This window comes from Haliaeetus albicilla, chromosome 23, assembly GCF_947461875.1.
Source record: "Haliaeetus albicilla chromosome 23, bHalAlb1.1, whole genome shotgun sequence".
NCBI lineage: Eukaryota > Metazoa > Chordata > Aves > Accipitriformes > Accipitridae > Haliaeetus > Haliaeetus albicilla.
Genome location: NC_091505.1, coordinates 23,211,352 through 23,224,343, shown reverse-complemented (window position 1 = coordinate 23,224,343; position 12,992 = coordinate 23,211,352). Strand labels below are relative to the sequence as shown.

The window sequence follows — 12,992 nt, the reverse complement described above, 5'->3', positions numbered from 1 at the left end:
TTGGGACATCCAGTAACCTTTTTTTGAAACCCTCGACGGTCACACGTGCTTTTGCGTTCTCTCCGAAGCGTCTGTCTGTAGAAATACGTGAAATAGGGTACAGAACACAGAAATAGGGCTGGAGCTGACCCTCGTTTGGGCAAAGAATTTCTGAAACGCATCCCCTCGAGCCGGGGCAGAGCGGGTGTATGGAAAACACACGGCTCGTCGCTTCTGGTTGCTTCCCGCTGCTCGCGGAGCGGCTACGGGGCGTTTGTAGGGGGGAACGGGCCCGGGGTCCCTCCTCACGCCCCCCCCCCCCCCCGCCGGCGCCTGCCGTGCTGGTCGGGGGTCGGCTGTAGGCTCCTCCGTCCGCCTGCAAAGCCGCGGCGGAGCCCACCGGCCCCTCTTCCCCCTGAGGAGAAGGAGGAGGCGGGGAGGGGGATGACGACCTGCCCTTTCCTCAGTGTTTCCCGGCGGGGGCCCGAGGCAGACTACCTCACGGTCGTCCCTCAATAAGCGGTGGCGGCGAGGGACGCGGGGGTGTCCCGGTTCGGCTCGATTCGGCTCAGTTCGGCTGGGCTCGGTTCTTCCCCCCGCCCCCCCCACCGCAGGCAGAGTGAGGGCGCAACGGCCTCGGCGCGGCGGGTGCGCCTGCTCGCTCGGCGCGCGCGCGCAGTGACGTGCGGCGGCCGCGGCGAGGCCGGCGAAGGGAAGGGGAAGGGGGGGGGGGGGGGGGGGAAGGCAGGCCGCGCGCGCTCGCGCCCCGCCGCCCGGCCCAGCCTGTGATTGGTGCAGGCCCGGACCCGGCGGACCCGAATGCCAGGCCGCGGCGGCGGCGGCGGCGGCGGAGTCCTGCGGCCCCGGGCCCCCCCCCTTCCCTTCCCCCCCCACCCCTACCCCCCCCACCCCACCCCCGGGGCCCAGCCGCCCGGCGCGGGGACCCGCACAGGTGAGCCGAGGCGTCGGAGCCGGGCCGGCGGGGGAAGGGGGACAATGGAGGCGGCTAGGCCGCACCGCAGGCCGCGCCCGAGGCCTGACAGGGCCGCCGCTGCCGCCGGGACCGGCCGCTGCCGCCGCGGTCCTCCCGTCGTCGCCCCCCCCCACACACAGACACTCCCTCGGCGGGGGCCGGCGAGTCTCGGCCGCCGCGGGCGCGGGGCGGGCGGTGCCGGCGGGCCCCGCGGCCGAGGGGGGCCTTTTCGGGCGGCCAGAAAATGGCGGAAAACAAGATGTCGGCCGGCGGGGCGGGGAAGGCTTGCGGGCTCCCCGGCAGCCGGGACGCGGGGGGGTTATCCCCGCCTCCCCCTTTTCCCGGGACGGCCGGCTCCGGCGGCCGCGGGGCAGGAGCCCGGCGGCGGGCCGGGACGCGCGGGCGGAGGCCGCCGAGCCGAGGGGAGGCCGCGGAGGGCGGCGGGCCCTTCCCCGCGCCCCCCCCTTCCTCCGGCCGCTCCGCGGGCTCCTATTGTCTCCGCGCTCCTCCTCCTCCTCCTCCTCCTCCCCCCCGGCGCGGCGGCACCGCCGGCCGCTTCTCCCCAGGACCGGGAGCGGCTGGCGGCCGCTTTGACGGCTGAGTCAAGGGGTTCCGCGGGGCGCGGGCGGGGGAAAAGGCTCCGCTCCGGGTTTGCCCGGCCGGCACGGCGGGTTCGCCCGCCCCGCCGACAGCCGCGTTCCCGATCCCGCCGCCCGGCGGCGCGCCCGATCCGCGAGCACGCGCGGGAGGGCTCCTCCGCGGCCGCGCAGCCCCGTCGCCGCCAGCCGTGTGGGGAGCGGTGGGGTGGCGGGTCTGGCAGCCCCGGGAGCCGGCAGCCCCGGCTGCGCGGTGGGTTGAGGCGGCTTGTCGCCCCTTCGCCGCCCGTGGGTTTGGTTTTTTTTGTTGTTGTTGCGGGAGGTTTGGTTTCTGCTGGGGATGTGACACGCGGGTGGAAATTCATCTCTGCCGTTAATTTCTCGAAGAGCCTCGAGCGCCTGTCGGGCGAAAACTCGTTTCACGGTTTTTTTGTCCTTGTCGTTTTAAACGGATTTAGAGTGTAAGTTTTCGTGGATGCTTTAGGGGCGAACACAATAAAGGACTTTAAAATGGATACGTTAGGTTTTCATACCCAGTCTTTTTTTCTGCCAAGGGCTTGTGTTGACCTGTACGCTGTTTTATGAATTGCGTTTTTCTGCTTAAGATTTCTGCGTAAGCAGGATGGTTTTCGTTGCGTTTCTATTGGTTGCTGCATTAAAAATTGGGGGGAAAAAACCCCCAAAACCCTGAAGCGTCTGCAGGGGAGGATAATTCTCTTGTTTTCTTCTTGAACCTGAATGTTAAGAGATAAGATAATTAGAGAGCATCTGCTTTTGATTTTTCAACTACATACAAGTTTATCTGTTGTGTTACATTGCTCTGCGTCTGAGCTTGGTCCTTTTGGTTTAATCAAAATGTCATATGCAGCTTACGAATATCTGAAACACCTGAGGAAGTATGACCGTTGTGTTTTACTTTATTGTACATAAACAAGACTTAAATATTATTGGGAAGAAATTCACTATTTTAAAGGAGTCCTTAAGGGCTGACCATGCAAATATGCTTTATGTGAGAATGTATCGCCTGAACGTGTTGGGAATAATCGTATGTGTAAACTGGGGAGATGCTTAGCATTTGCAGGACCACACTGTCTAGGATATAACAAAATGTATTAAACACAGGCTCTTTATTTAGGTAGATTTATTAAGTTATGATTGGCATTCTGTAGAAATATTTTTTTATGTTCTAAAAATTTTAAATATGGCAACAATGCCTGGAAGCCAGCATATTGATTGGGAGCATCATTGTACCTCTGGGTACAGGAGTGACACCCTTTTTTTCCTGGGTGGAAGTGCTGAAGCATTCATTTTTTTTTCCCCTCCTCCTTAAAATACTTTGTTGAAGATCTCTCAATTTAGGGTGTTTTCTGAAAGCGTTCTCAAAAAAGAATAAAATGTTAATACTTACGATATTTTTATGGGAACAGTAAGCTAAGAATAAATCAGTGTGCATACTAAGAGCAGTGTTTATAAGGGCTTGGGCCTTTAACAGTTTTTCAGTTGAGTGTTGCTATTATGTGTTCCCAGGTAGCCCCAAACTGGCAACCATTATCTTTGGTTTTAAAAAATCCCATTTACAGTAGTAGTTTATAGTAGTGTTCTTGCTGGTAGACGGAGCGGTCATACATCCCCTTTTTTTTGACTCTAAAATTCATTGCCTAGTCTCAGCTGAGCCTTGTCTGAGGAAGAGCTTTGGTATAAAGGACTGAAATAGGTTAAAATCGACCTTATCCTGAAGCTAGTTAGAAAGAGAACTATATTTTTCAAAAAGAGCAAACCAATTTCAGATACATACATATTTTAAAAATTTAGCCTTGAGACACTGCTCTGGGACTCTCAGTTTAGATTTCATGAAATTCTTCATTTTGGGATCTGATGGTAATATACTCCTTCCTGGTGCAAGATAGTGTGCTATAATTAAAAAAAAAAAAAACCAAACAGTGAAAATATTAATGGAATGTTGTAAAGTTATATAATTGTACTGGCTGATGCTAATAAAGCATTTTCACAGTATTTTCTTCTAAATACATAGAGGAGAAGGAGAATTGAGAGGAAAAAACCTGAGATCTTAATAGTTAGAGGCAAGAGGGGTATGGATAAGTGTAGGATTATGACGGTATACAGAAATGCGGCTTTCTGCCTTATTTCTCAGTCCATTTTTAAAACATACGATTGGACCACTTCTGTGATCATGCGGGTATATAATATGGCGTACTACAGAAAAAAGCTGTGAAGAACCACAGTTAATCACTGTTTACCGTTTCCAGTAATAAGATTTGCATGCATATGTAGTGTGCCCAACGAAATCATTTGCACTACTGAAATCTGTGAGCAAAAATACCCAGTTGTAGCAGAATTGGGGGCCTTATCTGTTGTTAATTGTTCCAGCGTTAGCACTAAGGGGTTTTTCTGCTGTCGCTGCATTCCTTTAAGATCCAAAAGTATATATTAAAAAAGACCAAATCTGCGATTGCATAGTTGGTGCAACTCTGTCCTTTGTCTGCACTGAGGGTTTAGAAGAATATACTTAGGTAATGGTTGGATGCCAGCTGCATCAACCAAGGTACAGCTTCAGCATGTTTATTGCTAGCGTGTCATCATCCATCTCTGGTTTTAGTGGAAGTTTGAGGTACTCATAGTACTACGTGCACAGAAGGTGCCATCCCATAACTTTAGTAATTTTTATAGTCCTGTTAGCTACCGGGAAAATACTCCTTTTAGTGATAATTTGCTTTGCTTGCAGAAATTTTAATTTAAATTAAAATTACAGTCTTACTTTGTATTGAATTTTCAGTGTAGCGCAGTAGGTAATATAGTTGGGCATCTAATTATATAATCTGAAAAGAATTGAAGTTGCTTATTGAGATGGAAGAAAAGCCTAGCATATTCTTCTTGTAATCTCAGATTGATATAATTTAAAATAATTTTTCATATCCATTTACATTAAAAAAGAAGGATTATCCAAGTGTAAAGGCTGTGGTCAGGAAATTGTAGAGTATTGCCTTAATTCTGAAATGGCTATATTAAATTAGCCATTTATGGTCTAGAGCTGTGTCTTATTTTGTAATAGCAAGTGTTTGTTAGCTACCATAAGAGTTTGATGGCTATGACTATAATTCAGGAGTGATAGAGCATTGCACTAAGATTCTGAAGCTGCTTTGTAATTCCTACAGTGGTGAAAGAATTTGATTTTGGAGCTAAAACTTAAAGCTACATTGAAATTTGATTGTACGGGTGGAATTGTTAGTTAAATCCTTGACTACTTTCCTCATTGATAAAGTTTGACTTGCGTTTTTATAATACTAGCTGGTTTGTGGAACTAACTTGCTCTGTTATGGCATCATCAAGAAATTACATCGGGGAATTCTTGTAGCTCTGTAAGAAGAATGCTATGTCATTGTCGTCCCCAAGAATTAGTATTGTAGATTTAAAGACAATTTGAGAGAATTAGATTTGAGCAAATAATACGGGGAGAAAGCGTTGAAAGGGTGATAATGACACTAGGTGATACAAGTTCTTTGGTTCTTTTGTATTCTCAGTTAAGTTGAAACCTCCTTGGGGTGGATCCGTGACTTTTTCTTGAAATTGCCATCATTGTGGACTGCTTGCTGCTTCCTTCACTTGAGGATTTCAAGAGTGTAAGAGAAGGAATCTCTGCTCAGTTCCTTCCTTGACAGTGAAGATGCAGTAAGCATGGATTGTCTTTTCCACATACTACTTCTTTCTCTCGTTACTCTGTTTTGTATTTTTTCATATTAAAAAAAACCCCAAAGACGAAATTGCACACACCTGGCGTGTGTGTTGTGGCCTGCACAGTGTAGCCATTCTGCATCACCCGCTGAAGTGAAGGCATTTAACACAATCGTAAAAAAGGAGGCAAAGCAGTGTAGCACCAAAATTGACTTTTCACGTCATCTCACCTTGGTGGCTTTCTGCCTGGCTTGAATGACATCTGGAGCATCAGTTTCCACGTGCAGACCGAGCCTGGTGCCCGACGCAGTAGAGACCGCCTGATGCTGTGGGTCAGCCCAGTGCAGCGTGGCCCTTGGCACTGACAGAGTGCCAGCATCTCCCTTCTCGATGGCGACTTGGTTTGGTACCAAGGATCCAGCGCTGTCAGTTCTGGTGAGCCACAAGTGCTGCAGTAAACTTAGTAACTGGCATTAAGATGCTTTGATCTGTTTGGTTTTTGGGGTCCTTTACCGTGGACTCTAGTGCCTGTTATTGATAGAGCTTCATGTTTTAAGAGAAATTAACGTCATGTCTACTGCAAAGTTTAGTTTACTTCTGGATTAGTGCGATAGTGAGTTGCATTAGGTCCTGGCTCTTTCTGGGTCCCTTGATTCTGTCTTAGAGGTATCTCAGCAATTTCAGGCGCTTAAGCCATTTATTCTTACAGCTTGGCTTATTTTATTATTTGCCTTGCTTGACTATGTTACCTCTTAATGCTACTTGGTATGTTTCATTGCAGTAGGGTTGTCAAATATGTTGTATCACAAAGTACTAGAAGTTTCTGTCATATTTTGGGTTTAAGTGCACAGACCTAAACAAATTCTTGCGGTAGGGTAGGGGTCAACTTTTTATGAGATTCAGAAGAGCAAAATCAAGGTTGGTACTACAACAGAAAAAGTACCGTCTTTCTGAGACTTGCTCTTAAAAGCATTTGTGCTTCCTATTCAGCTTGCACTGACCTGAGCTCTTATTCTGCATTCCCTTCCCACAACTCCTAAAACTCTTCGTTTTCTGTATGATACTGTCACTTATTTGCAATTCTTGGGTATGAGGGGGCAAAAAAGTACAAGATTTTAGTCTTGTGCAACAGAGATTTTTCACCTGTGAAAGCCTTGGTCTCTGTATACTCCTGTGGCTGCTTCTATGGAGTCGCTTCATCTGCACTGAGAACTTGTGTAAAAGTCTTTTGGGTTGCAGCAAATTGCAAAATAATTCAAAATCCCTATGCTTTAATGCTTAGTAGCAATGCAAATAGCATGGAGGAATGCTAATTTATCCTTCTCTCTTGTATTTTATGGAAACGCTGTCAAAGAAATGTTACATGCTTTCTTCTTCTCTGAAAGCAAGCTTGTGTAGCTGTACCTTATGAAGGAGATTCAGCATCCTCAAGACAGATAAGATACCAGAAATGGAGATCTTGGTAAAACTGAGTTTAGTGAGAATCTCAACGTTTACTCTCCATGTGTGAAAATTCTTGGATGTAATTGGAATTGAATTTTAATGAACGCGAGAATCTCAGAAGTAAAACTCAAGAGTAAAACTGGCATGGCTGTGTGGCAAGGTTTGAGGAACTGGTGTAATTTTAAAAGATTGAGGAAAATAGGCAAGTCTGACAAAAGAGAACTCGGGAAACAGAAGCCCCTAAGCATTAAGGGGAATTAGAAGAGCCAAAGCAAGAAAGCAGTTGTCAAAAACACAAGAAAAGAAAGAAAATGAAGCTAAAGAAGTAACACTGAAGGATAATGGTGGGGAGTTGACAAAGAGTTCGCGGGTCTGTTCTATCAGAAGCTTTAAAGGATCAGTTTTCTATTAGAGGGATATGGCAGATAGCTGCATAGGACCAGCTTTTCCCTGGCAGCGGAAATGAGGCAGCACAGAAGGGACAGTGTTGGAAGATGAGATTTCTAGAATAAGCTGACAGTTTTGAAATAAAATGTCAACCAATATGCATAATACAGTCCTAACGCTGGAATGGTAAACAGAGGTGTCAGCACAGAAGTCTGTTGAGCACTGTTGCTTCTTCAGTAAGTATCATGGCAATGAAGATGTTGAAATAAGCTGGTCTTTCTTACGCTTAGCTGTTGCCTGTTATAATGGGTAGTTCTGCACTATGCATGCAAATCTAACTGAGGGCTCATTAAATGTTGTACCAGGCCTTTTGTCAGACTTTTTTTAATGATATAGAGGGGTTCGTACACAACCGCTGGAAGAGAAAATCAGGTTCAGCACTTTTGTTCTTGTAAGTTTAGTGCGCTATGCAACTTTTTCAAAACTTACCTATAATTAAACAATGTTGAATTAAATTTACACATTAAAATTTGTTTTGAAATGTCTGATAGATACAAAATTATGAAAGAATCTGGAAAATTGATACTCTCAATGCAATTCTCATCTTTCTTCGATGCAGCTCCACACATCCATAATCACCAGTCTTGATAATTAGTTAAAGAGCATATACAGACAGGGATAGAGAAAGGTGACTTCTTCGTGCGTAGTTGCTAATATGTGTTATTATGGTGTTGATGTGAGAGATATATATATATTATGTAGTTAGTAATAGCACGTGTGCGCCCTTGATGTCCGACTTGTATTTCTTGCTTCTACAGACAGCTACAGTTTGTTTAAGACAAAGTTAACTTGCTTCTGGACAAAGTTTCTGCTTCTAGATAATAAGTTACCTGTAACTAGGTTCAGTTGCTTACTAACGTGTTATATTGTTTTGTTACTATGGCCTGATGCTACTGCTGGTATTGCAGGTGAGATCTTTACTGTCAGTCAGTGAGCTGTCACCCTATGGAGATAGTCTCATAAAACTGCAAAACTATTTTAATGTTCAGTTTGCAGTAGGGAAATTGAAAGTTTAGGTATTTCTTGTGCTTACTGCTCCTAGAAATAATGTAATGTTTAAGTCTGTACCTCCACATGCTGAAGGTAGCTAGAAAGCACTTTCCAGTTAAATTCTACAGAATATAAACAGAACTGTTCTAGGCTAAGCAGTAACCAAAGACTTACATAAAAACCCCTTTTAAGTCCTGACCAAGAATTACTGACTTGTTTGGTTTCACTTGCATGTGTAATTCTTGATTACTGGAGGGCTACTTATGGATGGAAACATTTTCAGGATTTTAGGTCAAAAAAATATAAAACCAAAAGAATAAAGCAAAGCAAATTGTATGAAGTACTGCATGCTTTTTTCTTGAATTTTTGAATAAATACTTTTCTGTGTTTGTCAGTGTGACACATTAATCCAGTAAAGCTAATCAATGCAATAACACTGTTCAATATAAATTATGATTTTGTTTTTATTGCAGTTATTTGTGAATGAACTTAGCTGAATATGGATCCAGGTGGTGGAAGTCTTGGACTGCAAACACAAGAATCCAAAATGCCTCACACTATGATTATGCAGGATTTTGGTAAACGTTTTAACTATTAAAAATAATGAATAAAATCAAGACTGTTTTTTCTGGGTTTTGCTATATGTTTATAAATTATATCAAGATGTAGAGTTGACCAACATAATAATGCTACTTGCATGACTTTTTTTGAGAAAATTCAAAATTTAAGGTGGTGTGTATGTCTTTATATACTTTAGTTGCTGATCTTGAAATAGCCACTTATTCTAAAATATTGAAGTAATTCTGGAAGAAAAAAAAAAAAAACCCGAAGTACAGTCTGTGGCCCAAAGTGCTCTAGATGAGATAGAAAATGTTTTTGGGAGTTCAGCAGTTTTGTGGTGCATGTGCTTCTTGAAATCACATTGACTGGTTGTTCCATTTCCCAACATACAGAAGATGTAAATAACATCCAGTACAGGATGCAGACAACATCTGAGCTCTTGTGTGCTTACCTTGATCACTGTCTCCAGTTCTCCTTCAGGGTATTTCAGTATATGTGGTGGGAAATAGTATTTTTGTCTGTGTGACAGCAGATAACTTACTATGTAGGCAACAATTTACAGATTTAGCTGAATCTGCATGTTCACATGTGCTTAGAAGTCTTCTGTCAGGAACATCAGTCCTGGGACTGCACTGATGTAAGAAAACTTGTTTCTAAATTGGACTTTTTTTTAAAATGAATACTGTTTCTTTTGGTGGCAGTGCTAAATAACCTCAGCAATTTTGAAGGTTTAGAGAAAGGACAGCAAGAGATCTCCAGTCTCTTCTTTGTGGGTCTCCATTTCTGCATTATGACAGGAGGTGACCACCTCAAGTATTGGGAAGGACCATGTCTTTGTTCTAACATGAATTAGTACTCTTCAGAGTGTACCAAAATAATCGCATTTGCAATACAATGCTGAATAATTTTAATTTTTTTTTCATTCTGATAAGAACCATTTTCTTGAGTGTTTTATTCATTAAAACTGCTATTATGTGTGCATTATTTTTTATGTATAGAAAAGTAGTCTGCAAATATGACTCTCCAGTCAAGTCTGTTAATGAAAAACAGGTTTCTGCTTCTAGTCATTCCTTGCAACGTGGCAAGTTGTTGGAAATTGTTCTATAAATATTGCATACAACTGAGTATTTATTTTTATCAAGGCCCATGCAGTCTAAAGGATGAGAATCCTTTTATTGTAACAGCAATTAATGTATTATTGCCATACTTCCAGTATCATGCAAGAATTCTGTGAAGGTTCAAACTGCTACTGTAGTCAAATGTTTTCTAACTGGACTTTAAAAAAAGGTGAAATTGCAAACTGGCCTGTAGTTTTTAACGTATTGGCATTGTAAAACCTAAATTGGGGGCAAACTCCACATTGTGTCTTAAAGAAGTGGCATGTTTTGTTTTTCTTAATTTAAAGAATACAGGCTGCTTTGGGTAGTCTTTATTGGGTGAAATGCAAAATGTGGATTGTTGAAAAGTAACAGATTTGTACATCTGTGTTTAACTTATCTATAAAATTATTCCGTTCCTTATCTGAACTAATTGCTAATGCAATAATTTTAACCTTTTTCTCCTCATTATAATTGTTTCATAGTGGCTGGAATGGCTGGCACTGCTCATATTGATGGAGACCATATTGTTGTATCAGTCCCCGAAGCTGTCCTAGTTTCTGATGTTGTTACCGATGATGGAATAACTCTTGATCATGGCTTAGCTGCTGAAGTCGTCCAAGGACCTGACATCATCACTGAAACTGATGTTGTAACAGAAGGTGTAATTGTTCCCGATTCTGTTTTGGAAGCTGATGTTGCTATTGAAGAAGCTTTAGATACCAGTGATCATGTTTTGACTTCTGATCTAATAACAGAAACCGTTAGAGTTCCTGATCAGGTTTTTGTGGCTGACCTTGTCACGGGTCCTGATGGACATTTGGAGCATGTGGTGCAAGACTCTGTGTCAGGAGCCAACTCTCCTACAATGGTTTCAGAAGAAGTTCTTGTAACGAACTCAGATTCTGAAGCAGTCATTCAAGCAGCTGGTACTGTTCCTGGCTCCACAGTGACTATAAAAACAGAAGACGATGATGATGGCAAGAGTACATCTGAAGACTACTTAATGATATCTTGTAAGTTAAACAAAGGTAGATATAAACAGGAGATTATCTGAAGTAGAAGTGGTCTGGTGGGGAGAAGGTACTATAACCTGACTCTTGCTGCATTCTGTACTGGAAGTCTCAAATAGTAGTCTGTTGCCCAGTTAATTTTTGGTGTCTGGATTTGGGTTTTCTTGATGAAAAATCCATTATTGCTGGTACAGCAAGAAGAAGAATGGCATTCATGCTGTTGAGTGAATGAGTGTGTATGTTTGTGTTTCTGAAAGTAGATATTCCTGAAAATTGAGAAAAACACACTCGGAAGTTAAACATTTCACATATTTTGAGTATACTACTTTTTTTAAAAAAAAAAAAAAATACACAGGTATATTACTATGTAGATTACTACATTACATATGTAGATTAATGTAAAAATAATATGCTGGGTTTAGTCAATAGAATCCAACAAAGAAATAGGTTTTTAAGGTATCTGACTCGTAAGGTTTTGTGTCCACAAAATATTGTTTGTTTAGCTGTATTAAAAATTATAATAGGCATTTTATTGTATGTTGTGCTGTTCTGGACTGAACTTGACATTAAGGCATTGTGTGCATTAATTGATTGGCTCTGTAACACTGGAAAGTGGCTGCCCATTTCAAGTTTCCACACAGCATTCAACTGTGAGGAAACTGTATGGTCCTATACTACTTGTTGAGTGAGAGCTACTGAAAGGACCTTAGGTATGTATCTTCAGTGGTTAAATTATACTTAAGATACCAGTTTTTATTGTTACACGTATTTGATAAAATGTATGGTAATTCATTTTAGATTTTTGACTTCCCCAAATTAGTTAATGAAATGTGAGTAGGTCAAAACAGATTTTATTTAGTCAGAAGCAGTATGTTAAAAAAAAAGGCAATGCCAAGTGTGTCAAAGTGTCAGTCTGTTCACAGCAAGCTGCATTTATTTAAAATTTCAAGACAGAGGACATGACTGATTAGTGATTATAAAGATTTCAATATTTCATAGCATTTATGTCCCTTATGCAAAATATATTTTTTGTATTTATTTTTTGTTCAGTATAGGATGGACAGCAATGATTTTTTTTTTTTTTTTTTATCATTCTGTCATTACTGTAATGCCATATGTCACTAACAGGAGTCAAAAAAGTTTTTTTGGAAGAAGAACCAAAAAACCCTCAGTCTAAAAGCAAATTAGACCTACAACAGAAGAATTTCTGTGTGTTTGTAAATAAAGGAACACCATTTTTGCAGTCAGTTGTTTCATTGAACAAATTCCTCCTTTCTGACAGAGTACTTATGATGAGTTGTATTCTGTAGCTGCGGTATTTCCAACTGCACCTTTGTAATTGTAAGTAAAGTCATCTTTCGAATTCCTTCTAAGATAGATAAGTGTGGTTGATAATGATGATCACTGCACTTAGACCAGAGTATCTTAAACATTCAGGAACAGTTACTTGATGACCCCAGCTGTGTCTGATAGGTTTACAGTTTTGTCAGGTGTTCTCAAGCTTACCAATGGCTTTTGCAATGTTTTGAAGCCACTTTGAGACACAGTTTTCAGCAAATTCGATTTTATATATATGTATAATCATGATATGCCTGAATAGCACTGTTGGAAGCTACATATTAATCTAGAATTTTGTTTTAAGTAATCATTTTAGATAAATTAAGGCAGTCATAGAGTCATTTAGATTGGATAGGACCTTTAAGATCATCGAGTCCAACCGTTAAGCTAACACTGCCAAGTCCGCCACTAAACCATGTCCCTAAGCGCCACATCCACATGTTTTTAAATACCTCCAGGGATGGTGACTCCACCGCTTCCCTGAGCAGCCTGTTCCAGTGCTTGACAACCCTTTCGGTGAAGATATTTTTCCTAATATCCAATCTAACCCTCCCCTGGCGCAACTTGAGGTCATTTCCTCTTGTCCTATCAGTTGTAACTTGGGAGAAGAGACTGACCCCCACCTCGCTACAACCTCCTTACAGGTAGTTGTAGAGAGCGATCAGGTCTCCCCTCAGCCTCCTTTTCTCCAGACAACCCCAGTTCCCTCAGCCGCTCCTCATCAGACTTGTGCTCTAGACCCTTCACCAGCTTTGTTGCCCTTCTCTGGACACGCTCCAGCACCTCAGTGTCTTTCTTGTAGTGAGGGGACCAAAACTGAACATGGTATTCGAGGTGCGGTATTGTGTAGAATAGATAAATGCTT

At 42.8% G+C, this 12,992-nt stretch overlaps 1 protein-coding gene across 17 annotated transcripts in view; it reads left to right on the top strand.

Moving 5' to 3' along the window:
- The window catches only part of ZNF711 (zinc finger protein 711), a 46,879-nt gene that overhangs the window by 14,856 nt on the left and 19,031 nt on the right, over positions 1 to 12,992 (top strand). For 12 of the 17 annotated variants that reach the window (XR_011329530.1, XM_069811540.1, XM_069811539.1 and 9 more), the window contains 2 exons: positions 8,592 to 8,696; positions 10,262 to 10,792. Coding sequence is in view for 15 of the 17 variants with exons in the window: in XM_069811540.1 (XP_069667641.1) it covers positions 8,618 to 8,696; positions 10,262 to 10,792 (610 nt within the window). In the remaining 2 variants the exon portion in view is untranslated. Of the gene's footprint in view, positions 1 to 696; positions 932 to 5,087; positions 5,674 to 6,622; positions 7,305 to 8,591; positions 8,697 to 10,261; positions 10,793 to 12,992 lie in introns of those variants that run through there. The other 5 variants (XM_069811534.1, XM_069811533.1, XM_069811535.1 and 2 more) reach the window with 5 other exon arrangements.